Below are 19,831 nucleotides of genomic sequence, written 5' to 3' on the forward strand. Positions count from 1 at the left end.
CTCTCTCCTCCCCCTCTCCGTTGAGAGCAGGATGTTCCTTATGGCAGCGCCGCTTGGCCTGGGAGTCTGGCAGAAGGAGCTGTGTGTGTGTGCGTGTGTGTGTGTGTGTGTGTGTGTGTGTGTGTGTGTGTGTGTGTGCAGGAGGGGTCTCTCCTCCAAGTCCCAACTAGAGGCGAGGAGAGGATGCCCCCTGCAGCTCGTCTAGGCATCAGCACCCCCCCCTCCCCCTTCCCCCAGTAGCCATCTCTCTTCTTTATTCATACACACATTTCATTCACATTCAGAGAGAGGGGGAGAGAAACAAAAGAGAGAAGAGAGGGGGAAGGAAGGACAGAAATAAAGAAAAGACAGAGAAGTACAGAAAGAGAAAGAAAGAAAGATAAAACAGAGAGAAAGAAGGGAAGAAATAAAGAAAAGAGAGAGAAAAAGGTACAAAAAAAGACAGAAAGAGAGAAAGAACCAGAGAGAGAGAGAGAGGTGAAACACAGAAAGGAAGAGATGGAAAGAAAGAGAAAGAAAAAGAAACGTAAGACAGAAAGAAAGAATGAAACAGGGAGGGAAAGATAAAGAAAGCAAGAGAGAGAAAGAAAACCAAAGTGTGCTTTGGCATTGTAAAACGTATTTTATCATGCCAATAAAGCATATTGAAATCGAAAGAAAGATAAAAACAGAGAGAGAGCGTTGACTGTACTGTTCCACTTTTGCTTTGGCAATGTAAAACATATGTTTTCTCATGCCAATAAAGCTCCTTTGAAATTTGAATTTGAATGGAAAGAAAGGAGGGGAGGGAAAGAGAGAGAGAGAGAGAGTAACTACCTGGGGACATTAGGGACCATGGTGGGGTGTGGGCTAGGTCACATTCCATCCACTCTCCATGGGGCATTCATCCATTCATTCATCCACTCCATTCATCACAGTGCTGCTGCCGCTGCACCCCCAAGGAGGGTTGTTTGTTTGGTTTTGTTCTCAGGTGGAGGTTCCGGAAGGTTACACACCCACTTATCTACCCTAAAGAGCCTAGACATGCCACAGGCTTACCGGCCGGCCTGTGCTCTGCGAGACACCCCATCATTACCCAGCCAACTCATTTTTCACAACATAAACAGCCTTTTCAGTGCTGCTGCTTGCTGCCCCCAAAACCAGAGGTTATTATGGGACATGCGAGGACACATTTTCCCCAGGGGGAATTGCCGCCATTTTGTCCTTAACCGGTTTCACCTGTCCAGGTGAACAGACCACAACATTAAAAGGGTCACTCACACCGCTTTTCCAACCCTTTAGTAAACTGAATCGAGATCAGGATACGGTATCCTGATTGGATCAAACTGGTATCCTGGATACCAGTTTGATCCAATCTGGAGATAAGTGGTGAATCAAAATAATTAAATTAAATGACCTTTGTGGGGTTGTCTCTCCTATCTGATTGTTTAAAATTGGTATCAGGACCTGAAAATGTACTTTCTGTTTACTGAAGAGATGGGGAGACCCCTTGCTTCTGAACAAACAACCGATCACCTAAGCCTGTGTTTTTTTCTTTTTACAAAAACATAGGCTCTCTCTTACACAGTACACCCCAGTAATCCAATCCTCCCCTACCTCATGCTTCATCCAGTAATAGGTGAGCTGCAGAACCGTCCAGTTCATCCAGCATCATCTTTAATATATAAAACATTATAATATACATTTTCTGGATTTTGAATCATGTGTCACAAACATGGAATATACTTGACTACACCACTGCTTTTTTGTCATAAGACCAGTCAGTCGTCTACACAGCATAATTACTGGCCTGTCATCTTAAGTGTAATGAATTGAGTTATCTACTTAGACACCAGCCTCCAAACAATACATAAACAGCACAGTGTCATTGTGCCATCGAATATCTTCCCACCTCTGACTAAGAATAGGTCATGGTTGTCACGTTGTAATGCACACGCACATTAGTAAAACACTCTGGTTGATATAATTTAGAAGTGACACCCAAGAACCATTGCTAGAGACAGTCTTAACCAATGCATCTTTTTCCAATGTGTGTTTGAGGCAGTCACAATAAAAATAAACCCTTCATAGCATGCAACACAAAGTAAAGCACTCCACTCGAGACAACAGTGAAATTTTGAAAGATTTTTTTGTTCAGTTTTGTTTCAAAATAAATCACACAATTGTTTAGAGACAATCTACAACAGGAGTTACAAAAAATAGTTGCCCAGGCAATAAGCATACACAGGTTTCTGTTAACTATACACATATGGTTACAGGTGTGCTCGTAGTAAATATACACAAGGCTGCTTTCCAAATGTACACCGCGCCGTGGCGGGCTGCCTCGCACCCAAAAAAGGACATTGACAGTATGATACAGCACTTACAGCACTAGAGAAATGCCAAAAAACACAAAAAAGGCTCCTCTGTACAATGTTTTTTTTTTTTTTTTTTCACCCCTTCTGAAAAAGAGCGTAATTTCATCAAAATGTGGAGCACAGGGGGGTTGGGGGAGGGTCCCGACCCCAAGGAGGGGGGGGGGACAATTTCTCCAAGCGCAATCCCACCACCCCCCTGACACGCACACACCTATGTACGCACTTTGCAAGAAGGGTAAAATCATTCTTCTTATAAAAGAACTAAAAACAAAAAGAGGAGAAAAAAATATATAAACACAAGCCAAACGAAGCGTCGATGAGGAGGAGACATCACAAACTCTAAGGCTTGATTTGTACCTGGTTGCGTGCCTGCTGTCATGAGCCAGAAAAAAAGACGATCTACAAGCTTGCAAAAATGTTGTAAAGCTTGTGGATAGGCTTTTATTCGGCAGGCGACACCAGGCTCGCAACGAAGTACAAATCAAGCTCAACACGTAACGTGTTCTATCGGGGAGTAGTCACCAGGAGAAAGAAAAAAATCAACCTCTCTTAATTTAAGCCGCGACCGAGAAAGATAAAACCGAGCATGGCGGATCTTTGTACAAGTACTACGCTGTATAGAAAGGGCATTTTCAAAACCAAAAAGAAAAACAAAAATTGATATTACAATTTACAATATACAACAACTCATATGTCACAACCAAGGAGGTGAGAATATACACTGAAATGCACAGGGTTCTTTTTTTTTTCCAAAGATTTTTTTGTGTTTTTTTTCCCCTCCGAGTGAAGTTTTTTTTTTAAGCCTTTTTTTTTCTTCTCATACCAAAAAACGGTGGTAAAGCACTTTTACATTACAAGGGTTTACAAATGTACAATTATACAGTCAGAAGTATGTGGTCACTACTAGGATACATTATAGATACAGATTCAACATCAAAAACCAGAAAAAACTACAAAGTTTTATATATATATTTATATATATATGCAAAGGTCTACACCAAGTATACACTTTATATTTATAGAAGCAAGACCAGAAAACTAATCTCCCATGCTAAATGATCTGTCTGCTGGTTAGCCGATGGCGTGCGCATTGTGTGTGCGTGTGTGTGTGTGTCTGTGTCTGTGTGTGTTGCCTAGGATTCCATGACGTGGGAACAAATTAAATAACTTTCTCAATCTCTTAGTGGTAGTAGATAACTCTGGCGAGAGGGGCAGGCCTTCGAACTCATGTTGTGTACAATATGTATGCGTGTACTGTGTGTGTGTGTGTGTGTGTGCAGCAGTAGCAAAAAAGTGAAATGGTTTTTCTAAGTTTATTCAAAACGACGAAAAATGACAAAAAAGTGTCAGTGGAAGGAGAAGAGTGGAGGGGGCGAGAATGAAACGTCTCTCAACACCCCCCTCCGCTCCTCCCTGCCCTTTGACTCCGAGGGGGTCGGGCTAAAACTCAACCAAAAGGCTGCCCTGTTGTTTTGCGAGGGTTTTTAAGGTTGTTGTGGACAGGCTCCTCCCAGTTGGGAACTGGTTGTGTTGGGGGTACAGGGGGTTGACGGGTAGGGGTTAGGTACAGGGGTCAAGTCTTCAGAGAGGGGGGACAGAGGGGTTGAATGGGGGGGGATTTGTTGACATAAGTGTTGGTAGGGTATATAGGGTGGCAGGTGAGGGTCATACTGTATACATTTGTATATAAATATATATACAGTATTTGGGTAGTAAAGACATGATTTGGGGGCATCGTTGGGCATTACGTTTGTTTTTGTTTTTTTTACATGATGCCATTGGGAGGGCCGCACAGGGGCCCCAGATCAACACCATTCTTCATGTAGTACTTCTCCAGCTTGGCCAGGATGTGTTTGCCGTACGTGTACTTCCTCAGAGTGGAGATGTGAGGTCGGATCTGAGGTCGGGGAGAGTGGGAGAGAGACAGTTATGAAAAACGTCAAGAGCACATTGCACTTGGGTTACTCTTCCAATTCCTATCCACTCCACACACACTAGCCTTGAGGTGCCAAAAAACAAAAACATCTGTAAAGATGACGCTTCTTATTGATCCTTGTGGGGGAAGAATGGGTCGATAAGGATACAGACACAACTAAGCGGAACAGAGACGTAAGACCAGAGGACAAGTACACAAGTCTCGAAGCACGGAGGCACAGATGGAACCTTGAAACTCACCAAAGCTCAAACTCCATGCTAGGAGCGGACTGTTCAGATTCAAGGTTCAAGGGTTTGTTTACCGTTACATCTTGTGTGTTGGAAAACACAAGTAAAGACATTTTGTTCTAGTTCCTCGGACGAATTCAACACAGATCAACACCGCCCCCTGGGCCTAGCGGTTAACCCATTCAAACCGGGAACGCATCTCTGTCATTTTAGATTTCTTTGGCTATTCAAAAACAGCAGATATACAAGCTCATAGATACACATGCCACACTATGAGCTTGTAGATCCGCTATTTTTCAAAAATCGATTTGTTCAAATCTTTGAATATACATTTGTAACTCCAATCTTTGCTTCTGGGGGTCTCTGGAAGAAAATATTTTACAAATATTCGCTTTAAAAATATATATATTTGCACAAATTCTCACGATAAAAAAAAATAGCAGAAGAAATCTAAAATGACAGATGCGTTCCCGGATTGAATGGGTTAACCACAAATAGGCTCTAATGCCCGACAACCTTTGCTGCGCGTCACTCCCCATTTCTCTCTCTCTCTCCCTCTCTATGGGCCCCAAAACTATAAAAAAAAAAGATCTACACCACCCCCATCCCCCGTCCCCTGTGCCCACCTTGTGCATGACGATCTTGCGCTGGGTGGGCTCCGCCACGTCGATCATCTTCTGCACCACATAGTTGGCGTACTGGTCCTTCATCATGGTGTATAAGGCACTGTGGGGGCCCTCCGTCAGGCTGCACACCTCGTCTATCAGGAGCGCCCGCTCCGCCCGAGACGCGTGTGTTACACACTTCTCCACCACGTTACTGCGGGTCAGTGGGACAAGAACAAGACAGTTACGCTAGAGTGCAAACAACAGCAAACTAAAAAGAAACCTCCAAGCTGTCACGTCACTGAACGGAGATAAGACTCTATTTTCTCTTACCTGGCAAACTTATGCTGGCTGAGTCCCAGCACGTTGCCTCTGATCTCGGCCACAATCTTGCTTTTATCCTCGGCCCGGCCGTGCTCCAACACGTGCTGGATCACGTAGTTGCCATACTGGTCCTAAACGCAAAACGCACACATACACAGATGATGACACCACCAGATATCAACGCAGCGAGTCAAGTATAGAGGAAAGTTAAAGAATGTGATGATTTTGGGGAGAACTCGTTCTTGTTTGACTGCATTTGCCTTTATCTTTATCATGATTTGATTGTATTTTATTGATTGTTTACTTTTATTGTTTCTTTATTTTAATCTAATTTGTTTTAGATGACACTTGTGTTATGTCCTTGTTGATGTTACTGTGCAGATTTTTCTGTGTCTTCGTTTTATTTATTGTCATCGTTGTTCCTGAGAATTCCCCTGAAAACGAGATGATGAATCTCAAGGGGTTTTCCCCTTGAAAAAAAAGAGAGAAAACAGAAAAAGAAACTTTGACTAAAAGGAGTGTGTGTGTGTGTGTGTGTGTGTACGTGCGTGCGTGACAAAGAGAGAGTGTGTTACGTTACCTGCACCAACTGTTCTGTGTGCTGGTGGAGCTCCTCTAGTATAGGCAGGGTCTGTTCTGGAAGGCAGTGTTCTAGAATGCGTTGGATGACTCTGCAGCCGTAGGGGTGCGTAGAGAGGGCAAACACCTGCAACACGTCGAGTGACACACAGTTATCTCAATGTACTGATAAAACTAACTTAAATGTACTCGCTTCAACTACTTTCAACCTGGCGTCCCCATTTTGCCAGGGGTGTACTGGAGGTGGGGCGCGGTAGAGCGCCGCTCCAGTAGTTGTTTGAGCTGCACCTGCACATGCGTACACGTGAGAGTGCGGTAGTGAGAGTCTACCTCGCATATCGATCAAAAACAGCCATTCACACCTCTTACCAAACGCTTCAAAAGCTGCCGAGTGTCAACAGTGTGAATTAATGCATATCAATGGTCCATTGTGTGACCTGCTAAGTACTGTCGGTAGGTGTAGGCATACTGTCAGAGGTGTTGAAGCAGTCCAAAGAGAACGTTTGGATAACAATGGCTGATGGATTCATGAACTAAATTACAGAGGTGACGTCTGCAAGGTAAATGCATATGACAACACTAAAGCATCCCCATTGTGCAAGTAAATAGAATAACGTTTAGAATAGAACAACATTTGATATATTGAGGGTTAATAAATAGGCCTAAATATTAACACATTGACTGCCAGAATTATTTCATATTTTTTTAGCCAGTGCCAGAGTTTTTCATTGGAAAAAAAATAGTACTCAGGAGCCGAAATACAGCATTTTTAAGTTTTAAGTTAACAAGGAAGTGGATAGGAGTCTAGATCTTCAACTAATCATATCTCCTTGGTCTTTGGGTGAAATTGAAAAAAAAAAAAAAAACACTTCACGTAGATCTACGCGATTGGCACGTGGCGGCTTTAAAGCGGTTCGCGTAGATCTACGTGATTGGCAGTCAATGTGTTAAAGAGGTTATTCCAATCGGCGATCACTCACGTGCGCATGTGCACATGTGTGATGTAGCGCTCCACTAGTTAAAAAATCCACAGTACACCCCTGCTTAAGTGATTAAGGAGGGGAGGTGGTCCAAAACATTAAGTTATTTGCTCGCCGTCAACACGGCAGTCTCATCCCCCCAAAGGCACAACAATACCAGGTGTGTGTGCTTTGAGCTCCGCAAACAAATCTGAGGTGTTTGTTTGAGAAGCTGCCTGCTGCGGACAATGTATGAAAAAAAAAGAGCCACAACATTGCACTGAAGTCAAATAACCGTGGCAATTGATTAGAATGCAGCCCTTTTGTCTCGTCTTGTCTTTGTTTTTCTTTTTGTTTGGACCCTTGGCTTGTATATTTGTTTCTTGAAATCCTATTTCAATAAAAAAATAAGAGAAAAAGCTGCCTGCTATGTGTGTGAACAGGAGCGCTGTCACACACCAAAAAAAACATCACAAACAAATTAAAGGTGGTGGGCAGACCCCCCACCAGGCTTTGAAACAGACGCCCTCTCATTTTTTACATTGTTACAAAAGAAGAAAACACACACACACACACACACACACAGCCTGACTCTAACACTTCATGCTAATGTGACATTTCACCGGTGGTGAGAAGATGGCTGCCGCCACTGTGCTGAGACTGCTGTATCCATGGCAACCAAGTCCCATCCGTGGGAGGGGAGGACTAGAGATGGTTTAATGTAGGTACAGGGGGGAGGGGGTGGGGGCTCTACGTCAATGGTTCTCAAAGTGGGGTCCGGTGGACGCACATGGGTCCCCTTCCCCTTGGGAAGGTTCCAGGAGGTTCCCAGCTAAATTAAGAGCCGATCTACAAGCTCGCAATGTGGCGCGTTGTGAGCATGTAGATCTGTTATTTTCAGACAGACAGATATTTCTTGAATATTTTAAAAAGCATTTTAACACAAATATTGTATGGGATCTCTCTCTTCCCCTTGCCCCCCCCCTCTTCTTCTTCCCCTTCTCTTATGAAAATAACAAAAACGATAGAGCTTGCACAAAAACAAATGTCACCCACTATTTTACACCATGTGACAATAAAGTTGATTCTGATTCTGTCCAATACTTTGCGAGATTAGCTCCGGATAATGACGTGGCGGGCCTCTTATGCAGAGTCACGCCGTAATAATAAGTGTGTCTAAAGACTGTCATTCCAACCCTTTGAAGGAGACAGAGATTGAGTGTGGAAACAATATTTTCCAGGGATGGGGGTGAGGAGGGGAGGGGGAGAAAGGGGGTACCTTACCTGTCCCTTGAAGGCGTCTATGATGAAGTGCAGGGCATGCGGCTGGACACACTCGATACACTTCTGCACCACGTGATTCCCATTCTGGTCCTTTACACACTTCAACACATGGCCGTCCAGCTCACGCACCATCTCACTCTGAGGGCGGGCAAGGCAGGCAGGCGGGCGAAGAGAGAGAGAGAGAGAGGGAGAGAGTGTTGAAACGCTTTGTTAGCGCGGGGAGTCAAATACTGCCTGGAAGCATTTCCCTTCATTTTTCATGGCAGCTCATAAACTCTGACAAACAACTTCTGGGCGCTTTCGACAGCCCGGGAGAAATGTACCCAGGTCCTCTCAGGATAGACGGATTGATTTTCTTTCTCACACACACACACACACACACACACACACCTTTACCTTCGCCGGGGTGAAAAAAGTGTTGAGTGTGAACAAAATTATTTCCAGGAGATATTGATTTGAATAAAATTAATAATAAAAGACTACTGCAGGAGCTCCGAGAGCAGGCTCATTGCTGGTAACGGGGAACACGTGCGGAGTAAGAAAACTGCTACTTATGTGAGCCGGGAGGCACATTAAACCCTAATGGTGCCAGAAATCTGCTATGCGACCGTGAGGGACACGCTGTTTTAACGTCAGCGTTCTGATTTAAAGACAAAAAGGTAAGCGATGCGCAGCGCGGCCCCATGGGTAGTGGGATCTGTTGAGCTACACCGAGATACAGTAGTTTTTTTTTAGCTTGCCTTCCATCGTTCAGTACAGGTTGATAATTTCAGAACTTTACTGCCAATATAATTTCACAAGCCAGCTTGAGATCAAATGAAGGGGGTAGAGGAATTGATTATGGAGTCTGAATTTAAACGATGAAGATGGGAGGGTGGAGATTTTGATTGATCAAAGGGAGGGCTGTAATATACACACACACACACACACACACACAAGCTTGTATTACTACTTGTGAGGGCCATCCAGCACATGTACAGTATTCATTTCTCAACCTTAACATCCATTCTCACCCATAACCATCAATTCTCTCACCCCTGGCGTCCCTAATTTTGGGCATGTAATTACAGGCGACCCGAAAAACCCTTTAAAACTTGCGGAAATAGACGATCTTACAAGCTCACAACACGTTGTGATGCAACATGTTGTGACTGAATGACAGTGTGACTGAGTTCTTGTTGTCCTAGTTTAGTCTTCTTTGTCTTGTCCTATGTTTTTCTCTTTATTTTCCCTTTCTCCGGACTGCACCCCCCAGGCCAGTGTAATAACTGGATCCCCCATCCCACTACAAATACCGAACCCATGAACTGTGAGCTCGTAGATCGGCTATTTTCACAAATGTGATACAATGGTACGATAGCGCTGACCCCATTAACACATTGAATGCCAATCGCGTAGATCTACGCGAACCTATTTAAAGCCGCAGCGTGCCAATCGCGTAGATCTACGCGAACCGCCGATTCCCATTGAAATTTCCCCAGGTGCACTTTCCGATTTTTTTTGATCCATTTCCGTTTCCGGTTTCCGGTCGGAAACAGAATTATTCGGGTTCCGTTTTTTTCGATCGTATCCGCTTCCTGTCTGGGATCCTGTTTAAAACTCGATTTTCTCGGTTGTTGTTTTTCTCCTCGCTGATCACTGTTTAGCGTTGATCCGCTGTATCTTCAAGATGGCGGCTCGGATTTGGAAACTGTTTTCGCTGGCCGTTTCTCACAGATCCGCTGTGTGTTTAGAACCAAATGAACGCGCACTTTTAACTTATTTAGCGAGGTCTGTGGCGACATGAAAAAAACAAAAAAACAACAATAAAACGCTGGCACTGGTGAGTACATTATGATATTAACCTCTGGCATGGAATGTGTTAATACCTGAGGCCGATTCTACAAAATGTCTTCTAAATGCTAACAGTTAAAAAAAAAAAACCTATGTTGCTACATAAAATAAAATAAAACTCAAACTCTTTCATGTCAAGGACCCCCAAAATGATATATATTTGGCCGCGGACCCCCCATCTCAAAATATTTTGTTCCAGGGACCCCAAGAAGCAAACATTTGAGTTAGATATTTGCTTAAAAATATTTATATATATTCAAAGATTTGCACAAATCTTCACGATAAAAAAAAGAATCAGATCTACAAGCTCATAGCGCCCGCGCTATGAGCTTGTATATCTGCTATTTTTGAATAGCCCAAAGAAATCTTAAAATGACAGATGCGGTCTTAATGGGTTAAAATAGGACATGTTGTGAATACAAAAGGAAGACAAGACACAAGCAAACATTTTCCACATAGTGCCAGCCGTGGGGAAACAGGGGGGGGTGTACTTACGATGACCTGCTGGTCCGAGGGGATGAACTCCAGGGCTTTCTGGATGACCCTGCAGCCGTACATCTGCAGTGCCAGGGACAACACGTGGCCTCGGATGCGCTCCGCTAGAGCGAGCTTCTGGTCCAGGCTGCCAAACTGCCAAAACACAAAATAAGCCCTGCTGTAAATCCCCCTAATCCACATAAATACATTGCACAACACCAAAATCTATTGTCTCTTCGTAAAAAGAAAAAAGATAGGCTACCTGTAGTCAAAGCAAAATAAATAAAATACAGGGAATACTATGGAATTATGAGAGGTGTTTTCACAGATGTGGCTTTAGTTCACCTCCGGTGAAATAAACAGTGGCTCCTTTAAAAATCACACACATTACATAGTGGTTGATAACAGAGGTGGGCAATACGGACAAAAACATATATAATACACTAATGAATAATAATATATTGATGTATAATGTAATTAGAAACATCTCTATATGATCACGTTTACTTAAGCACTTTCAAACTGGCATCCCTATTTTGGGCAAGTAATTAATCATAGATTAAATATTCATACATTTTCAAAACATTTCCATCATTCTACATGTTCAACAGGTCACGATTTGATGCATTTGAGCTTGTACGCCATCGTACAATGAAGCATAACATAGGGATTATTGCTGTAGACCCAATTTAACAATATACCTCCATGATTTTGTTGCCGACAGGCAGAAACCTCTACTTCGCGCCGCGTTTTGAGCTTGTAGATCTGCTACTTTTGCTAATTTTTTATTTGAATCCTGAATAGTAACAGCCTTGGAGATATGAGGTTTCCACCCGACAGCGACGATATGGTCTTTAGTTACCGAAATCTGATTTCTGAGACGCAACTGACCAAGTAATTAGAAATAAGTCTGTGAAATTTTGGGCCATGGGTACCATCTGGGGGGAATAATTCTCAGTGATTTTTGGGAAGGTATACACCCCCTAGTGTTCGAAAATATGTGATAGCATTGCAGCGGTGGTCGATTTCTGTGTGTTATCGCTCCATTCATAACCCCATGTCAAAACACTTTTCAAAATGATAGAGATAGAACCGAATGAGGCGTTCCACTTCAAGCTGATCATTTTATTATTGACCCTCTCCGCTCTTTGGAAAATGGTGGGCGTAGCACAGACAATTATGTTTTTCAGAAAAGTTGTTGAAAATAGCAACTATAATTGGCAGTGGCAACATATATTGACTATACATTACCAGTGGTGGAAAAGGTACTCAAATTATTTACTTAAGTAAAAGTACCAATATTGCATTTAAAAATACTCTGTTACAAGTAAAAGTCCGGAATTCTAAATTTACTTGAGTAAAAGTACAACAGTATTGGCATCAAAATGTACTTAAAGTACCAAAAGTGAAAGTACTAAAATTTTTGAATGTATAAAAATGTGCTAAAGTGGTTAATGTATGTTTTATAATATCATAATTTATATCTGAAAAGTAACTAGTAACTAAAGTTTTCAAATAACTGTAGTGGAGTAAAAGTACAATATTTGCCTCTGAGATTTAGTGGAGTAGAAGTAAAAGTATTGTAAACTGGAAATACTCAAGTAAAGTACAAATACCTAAAATTTGTACTTAAGTACAATACTTAAGTAAATGTGCTTAGTTACTTTCCACCACTGTACATTACACAAGGTGTACTTCTGTTTTCATGAAAGACTTGAGGCCAGTCCACACCAATGCAACTAGTCGCAAAATGCAACCAGTTGCAAGACATAGCAGCAGCCTGGACTGACCAGTTGCAGACCGGTGCCCTTTGGGGAAATGGTTGCAAGTAGTTGCAAGTATTGCAGTTGCTACCAGTTGCATTGCGAGTGATTGGAGTGGACTGGCCTTTACACAAAAGGTTTCCAGCCACTGTAAATAACCTAAAGATTTAATACCATGTCTAAGGAAATGTGTTATGACTTTGAATAAACAAAACTTAGTGTGTGTAATGCAAAGGATAACTTTTACTTTACAATTACATACATGAATATCACCTTTGCAGCAGGTGTTTTTCCCCCACAACAGTTGTTTACACGCAAAGCACCTCTATGGCTTGCAAAATCGCTAATTCATTTCACGCAAGATGTTCTGTTTTCAAGATGTTACACAAAGGTTTCCTCTGTAAATAACCTGAAGATGTAATACCATGATTACACACATAGATTCTAAAGGAAATTATGATTCAAGTCAATGAACTAAATACAGCCTAATGTAAGTGTGTGTAAGTAATTCATTCTACAAATGCCTTCTAAATCCAAACAGTTCTCTGAAAAACATAATATGCTGCTATAGCTAAAGTCTAAAATGACACTGATGCTCTTCCGGATTGTATGGGTTAACATTACATACATGAATATCACCTTTGCAGCAGGTGCTTTTTTCACCAACAGTTTTTTACAGGCAAAGCACCTCTATGGCTGGCAAAATCGCTAACTCATTCAATCAATCATTCTTGACAGAGCAAATAGTAAGAATCGATTAACCAGTAGATTTCAGCCCCAGTTCATGTAAGCCAGGACCCCAAATTTGAGCCACCACCAGTACCATCTGGGGAGAATAATTCTTTCTCATTTTTTGGAAAGGTATACACGCACCCCTAGTGCTAAAAAATATGTCATAGCATTGCATAAGGTATCATGAAATTCAATACATCTAATATAATGTAGGTGTGTAAGTTATAATAGCATTTATTTTACCATTTCATATTTGCAGCAGCTTTTCACCAGCAATTGTTTACTTGGAAAATCGCTTACCCGCACCACTGTACTATTTGCAAACTGTTAATAAAGTATTCAATCAATAAAAAAGAAAGAACATTCACTTTACCACTTTCCCCTTGTGCCAAACGCATTCACGATCCCCACTATCCCAAACCAGTAAATATTATTATTTTAATATAGGCTACTGACCCGTCTCATTTCCTTGTAGTGTTGTAATACAAGACAGCACACATATAGCTACCACTGGTGCAATGCTATCACATATTTTCTAACTCTAGAGATGTATACAGTACCTGGCCAAAAATCACTTTTAGCATTATTCCCCTCAGATGGTACAAACCAACCCTACTGGCTCACAGACTATAACCACATATTTCCTTAGATACTTCTGAACAATCCATGGACAAGAATACGATATTTTGGATGAGTTGCCACTGAAAAAGACTCCATATTGGAGCATTTAATTTCCACAAGGATTTCCACAACCTTGTTATATAATAACCTCCTATACATTCCCTCACACACACACACACACACACACACACACCTCAAAGAACTTCTGGATGACATAGTTTCCAAAGACATCGACCATGAGCTGGTACGCCGCCTGCAGGATCTCGCTGAAGACGAGCTGGCGTTCGGCGGAGCTGGCCCGCTCCAACTTCAACTGGATAAACCTAGAGGCAACACAGACGAGGGATCAGAGTGAGGCACACAAACACTGTTAGTTCATTTTCCTGGAGGAAATTGGTTTTGGTACCGCTTGTCTGACTTCAAGTTCATCTGCTGTCAAGACGCAAAGACTTGCTTTTCCCATTCTGTTGTTGCGTGCGGTTCACCGACGCAACATTGTTTTGTGCCAAGAAAAAAAAAAAGGTCTTAGAAACAGAAACAGAGTTTGAGGAAAAAGCGTGGAGGAGTGAACGACATGCACCCTCTGTCCCAGAATGCACCTTGGATTGTATACGATGGTGGGAGTGTAAATCCCCATGAGGGGAAAGAGACAGAAACACGCGATGGAGCAGAACAACATGCTGGATAAACCTATAGACCGACCACAGATGGGGAAATAAAACAGAATGACAGAACGAACGAGGGAAGAGGCAAAAGTGTGAGCAAGAGACAAGACGCACGAGAAAGATGTCATCAGAGAGACAGGGAGAGGGAGAGAGAGAGAGAGAGAGAGCGTGCCGGGGAGAAGAGAGGAAGCAAGCCAAGCGTGGGAACCGCTCCAATCTTTCAACATGCTGTGTTTTGAAGTGGCTTAGGAAGAGTTCTCGAAATTAGGGAGAAAGTTGTTGTCAGGGAGAAGACAGGAGAGAGTGGAGACAGGAGAGAGCGAGAGAGAGATGGAGGGAGGGGAGGTGGGTGAATGAGGGGGCTTACAAATAAGCATTAAAGTTATACAATGCAGAATCCCAAATAACGATTTTTAGCAACCTCTGCTGGTCACTACCATCACTGCATACAATTTCCGTAATCCTCGATTACCCAGAATTCCATTCGTTTTCACCGGAAGCCGGAAGCGTTTCAAAAAGCGATCTTTTAATTGTTTTATACTATCTACGGATCGTTTCTCTTAGCCAGTGGAGCATTAGTTACCATGAGCTGTGCTTTCTTTTTCTGTTCTTTTTCGATCTTCAAATCCTACGTTCTCTTAACATCAGCGTGAGGTTCCTTTTTGCTATTACCGTGGTAGTTCCTGGCCAAACAGGAAACCGTTGCGGTAGTTCCTGGGGACGTCGGCCACGACGTCATGACGTTGGCCAGGAACGTCATTTTCCCGGGAAGGTCCCCCCAGTCCACTTTCAATAGAAAATATATAAATAAAAGGCTTCCGGGGGTGAAATTCATGGAGTGGGTGTTGTGAAACTTTTGCCACTGACAAAAGATATACAATTTAACTTTAGTTTTGTTGAAAACGTTACCTAGTATTACTTTAAGGTAAACACATGCATCAAATGCAAAGAGACAGCGTAGTGCCTCAGTAAACTAGGATCGCGAGTAAACGTCTCAGTCTCAACAATTACCATCTAAAATAATAATCTGTACACAGAAACTATAGGATGCCAGGTCAACAATAACCTGCTGTCTAAATTTGAACATTGTGGTAAAAAAAAACAAAAAACAAGCCCAAGTAAAATGAATGACAAACAGTTGATCACGGTAAGTCTGCATGGTCATCAATCATAACTAGGTCAAGTGCTAGGGGCTAAAGTGGAGTCTGAAGAGGCATATAGGTGGTATATAGCTTGCTCCAGTACGAGTGATGCAAGCCAGAGTAAAGGCAGATCAAAGGTTGAGTGTGAGTGGAGTTTAAGAGGGCAGACCAGAGGGAGAGAGAATGTTTGGAATGTGCCAGACAGAACGTCATGGTGTATTACTGGTGCATTCCAGAGGCGAAGGTCTGCCTCTCTGATTGTCAAGCCGAGTCCAAAGAGACCCAGAAAAAGGCTGCTTGGTTATTACAGGGGCTGGAATAACTTAGCGCCCCCCCCCCCCCCGGGTCCGTATCAGAGCCAGGGACTGCTGGTGGTTGTGGCCATGTATTCTCATGGATGAAAGTTAAATAAAATCTCACGACTGAAACATTTTGTATGACCAAGTCCTAATGCGCCGTTTCCTGAATAATTAACACAATATGTAAAATGATGATGTTTTAGTAATATTGTTCGTGCTGTTCTACATACTGCCAACCAAGGTGAGGAAATCAAAGATTGAGGCTTTAACCTTTGTTTTTATATGAAATATCCGAGACTATTAAGATTATATGGAAGATGCTTCTGAGCATATTGCTAGTTTGACCACTTCAAATGCTTTAATATTAAAATAATAATTGACCAACTGGAAACAGCTTGTAGATAGGCTATATCCACCATTTTGAGTGTAAAATAATAAATATGGTGTATTTTGGCCATAATACATTATTTATTTTCACTATTGGCATGGGTTTAAATTGAATCGATAATCGCAATGATTAAAATGTCATAATCGTGACACCCCTGTGTGTGTGTACCTGCTGCCATGTTGGTCCTGGCTGAACTCCATGATGTGTCCGGCGATGTCCCTCAGCTGCAGGTTGGGGTAGCGGTTGTTCCTGAAGTCCTCCAGCAGGCGGCTGCGGCCCGACGGCATCACGTCCGACATGCCGTAGCGTAGCCGCGACGACGGGAACAGCTGGCTGCTGGGTGAGAAGAGGGAGGAGCCGGAGCTGGCGGCGCTGCGGTACTTCGCCTCGGCGCCGGGCGCCGCCGAGATGAAGCGCCCGCTGCCATTGGTCAGGCCTCCTGGGGGGTGGGAGTTGAGGAAAAGAAAAGGTTGAGAGGATGTGGGAGATTGGCTGTGGAAAGACTTGACAATAAATAAACCAATAGTTAAAAAGTAATTGCAAATGTATATTTCATCATACGATGGGGTCCTGTGCCAAATATAGTGGATCTGCAATTTGTGTCCGGGTAGCTCAGTTGGTAAAGCTCTCGCCTTGTTCGATCCTGGGCACCGCCAACTCAGTAGTATGAGTAGCACAGCTTGGGTGCGGCAAATCGTGCGGTAAGTACTGGGAGCTGATGGTAGGTGTGGCGCTCCACCTCAACATTCCATCTCCCAGGGGTCTAAGTGCAACAGGGATAAACTCCCACGTTCCCGGCTGATACCAACAAAAAGCCTCTCCGACCTACTTACTTACTTGTAAGCTCAAGCCTGCAGATCCACTATTTTTTGGGTGCAGGACACTGCCGTATGACAAAATATCAATCAGGTTTCAGGGCTGGTGTGGGCACAACAGTGTGAAATTGAAAGATTTGTGTCTGCGATTAGTATCACACCGTGAGGGCTGATCAATACATCATTTACTGTGTATAAATCATGTTTACATCTACATCACCGTGTACCCATGTGCAATTAAGTCATCGCACACCAAAGACACGCAATGTAAGACACATCAGGGCCCATCAATGATGTTGCCTTTAAATTATTTTACTACTTGATAGGAAACGAAAACTAGCAAGAGTCACATTTCTCATGACTGTCATGAATAAAGAAATAACAGCCTGATAAATAACATAATTGTCTGATTGATATATTCAAATGTTTTAAATAAATGTCTTAATAGTTATCACCACCACTTCAATATTTATTCAGTTTACATGCCCACACGGTTTGCACACAATCGTTTCATCCCATCAAGCTGTGTACACCTTTAAAACAATGTTGCATTATGTTTAATTTTGTGAGCTGGTTGAGGTGAGGCTCCCCTTGAAGGCCATCTGGCTTTTGGCCACTGGTCGATTAAAACACCCAATTAAGCGGTTGTACCCGTCCTGCCGGCTTGTCGGCCAGGGATTAATGAACCAAACCAGGGGAGCTAAGCCATTTGTCTGCATTGGAAGGTGCAACCGTTTTTTAATTGCAATTCAGCGTTCCAAATTCAGCTGAAAAGAAGTGGCGCTCAGAGGGAAGGTGATAGACAATAGAGCAGTGGTTATCAAACATTTTCATGTCAAGGACCCCCAAATTGCTATTTATTTGGCCACGGACCCCCCATCTGAAAAGATTTTGTGCCAGGGACCCCCAGAAGAGAGGATTTATGAAAAAGAAATCTTCCAAATTATTCAAATTTTATATAAAAAAATAGCAGATCTGCTAATATTGAATATCCAACGTATAAAATATGGATAAAGGGGTTAAAACCATTGTGATGCAGCAGTATTAACACATTTAGAAGGGGACCCCCTGGAACCCCCTCAAGGACCCCTGGGGGTCCCCGGGTCCCACTTTGAGAACCACTGCAATAGTTAATCGAACAAATCGAATATTACAAAATAATTCCAATAGTTGCAGCCCTAATGTAACAAACAAACAGACATGTTTCTTGGATATGAAAATACACACAAACACACACAAATAAACATACATAAAGGCACGTACCGTACGTACCGAGGTTGAGGTTGGACGAGGAGCTGTGATTGGACAGGGAGGGCGGGGGTGTGAGGGAGTGCGAGGGGCCCTGGTTGGGCAGGGGCATGCCCACCGGGCCGGGGGAGGAGCTGAAGCCCAGGGTGCCGTTGTAGAAGCCGCCGTGGCCAATGGGGGTGAGGCTGGAGGGCGTGCGCTTGTACAGGTCACTGCTGCCCGTCAGGGAGTCCCGTCTGGAGCCGCTGCCACCGCCGGAGTTGGCCACTAGGGGGAGACACAAGTGCACAGATGAATAAAGCTTGTGTGTTTTCTCACTGGGTGGGAAGAATCAGGGACCAGTGTTGCCATGTATGCTTATTATAAGCGACTTGTTTGGCTAGTTTTTCCTTTAAAAAGGTGCTTGTAAAATATGCGTAGTTGCGGGTTGTGTTTTTTTTGGGCTTGTTTCTAAAGTGTAGTTGCTTATTTTGGGTTGTTTAAACCAGTGGTTCTCAAACATCCTCATGTCAAGGACCCACAAATTAATGTATTTGTCTGCGGACCCCCATCTGAAAATATTTTGTGCCAGGGACCCCCGTACCAGATTTGTGTTAAAATGTTTCAAAAATATTTAAAATGTGTAACTTTCCCCCCCCCCCCCCAGATGTTTAAAAAATAGCAGATCTACAAGCTCACAACGTGTCCTAGCTTGTAGAAAATAGCCGATGTGTAGCCACAAGTTTCCTAGGGCATTGTGGGCATCACTTCCTGTCAATTTGATCCCCGATACCTGATCAAATCGACAGGAAGTGATGCCCACAACGCCCTCGGACAGGGGTCTTCAACGTTTTCAGGCCAAGGACCCCCTAGCTGAGAGAGAGATGAAGCAGGGACCCCCTCTATATTGTATAAAATTGTGCTTCAGATTCAAAAAAAATTTTTCAACATTTGGCGGAGCCCCTGTAGTAACTCCGAGGACCCCTTTGGGGTCCCGGACCCCCTGTTGAAGACCCCTGCCCTAGGAAACTTGTGGATAGGTTTAAAGTGCTCATGTGTAAGTCGCTTCTTTTGAGCTCGTTTTCATAGACCTGGTTGCTTATTTCTCTCGCAAAAAACCTGGCAACGCTGACCGGGGACAGTTGAACCATTCTTCACTGAGAACAGCCCAGCGCCTTCAGTGCGGAGGATTGTTCCCACTTTGAAGTGATTTAGTAGGTTATTAAAGATTTTGTCCCACAGCGTTTCGGTCAACAGTTGACGAGGTTACCCACTTTGATAACTTCCACACACTTTCAATTAATCTCAGTCCGTTCCAATTTGACCAAATACATTAAGCAGCAGACTACCGAGTTAATTGTATTCACCTGGCATTCCCCAGGTCCCTTCGCTAGACGGTTAAGTACACCAGGACACCGGGTCACAAGGACACCAGGCAAATACACAATGGCCCTCATTTAACGAAACAAACGTAGAAAACTGGGCGTAGTACGGTCATTTTCCACGTGAAGCTCTAGATTTATGAATTTGGACAGGCTGCGATCAAACCTCATGTCAAGTCACATTTTCGAGTCGGTGTGGGCTTTGGGACCATATAT

At 43.1% G+C, this 19,831-nt stretch overlaps 1 protein-coding gene across 9 annotated transcripts in view; it reads right to left on the reverse strand.

Moving 5' to 3' along the window:
* Positions 1-2,109: 2,109 nt before the first annotated feature.
* Positions 2,110-19,831, reverse strand: part of pum1 (pumilio RNA-binding family member 1) — a 56,195-nt gene continuing 38,473 nt past the window's right edge. For 6 of the 9 annotated variants that reach the window (XM_080443322.1, XM_080443316.1, XM_080443319.1 and 3 more), the window contains 9 exons: positions 18,270-18,521; positions 16,360-16,630; positions 13,891-14,020; positions 10,600-10,734; positions 8,272-8,409; positions 6,030-6,155; positions 5,459-5,580; positions 5,147-5,339; positions 2,110-4,254 (listed from right to left, as the gene is read on the reverse strand). In XM_080443322.1, the coding sequence (XP_080299448.1) occupies positions 4,123-4,254; positions 5,147-5,339; positions 5,459-5,580; positions 6,030-6,155; positions 8,272-8,409; positions 10,600-10,734; positions 13,891-14,020; positions 16,360-16,630; positions 18,270-18,521 (1,499 nt within the window). In that variant the 3' untranslated portion in view covers positions 2,110-4,122. The remainder of the gene's footprint in view (positions 4,255-5,146; positions 5,340-5,458; positions 5,581-6,029; positions 6,156-8,271; positions 8,410-10,599; positions 10,735-13,890; positions 14,021-16,359; positions 16,631-18,269; positions 18,522-19,831) is intronic. The other 3 variants (XM_080443323.1, XM_080443320.1, XM_080443317.1) reach the window with 1 other exon arrangement.

This window comes from Gymnoscopelus braueri (genome assembly GCF_963280865.1).
Source record: "Gymnoscopelus braueri genome assembly, chromosome: 11".
Classification (NCBI taxonomy): Eukaryota; Metazoa; Chordata; class Actinopteri; order Myctophiformes; family Myctophidae; genus Gymnoscopelus; species Gymnoscopelus braueri.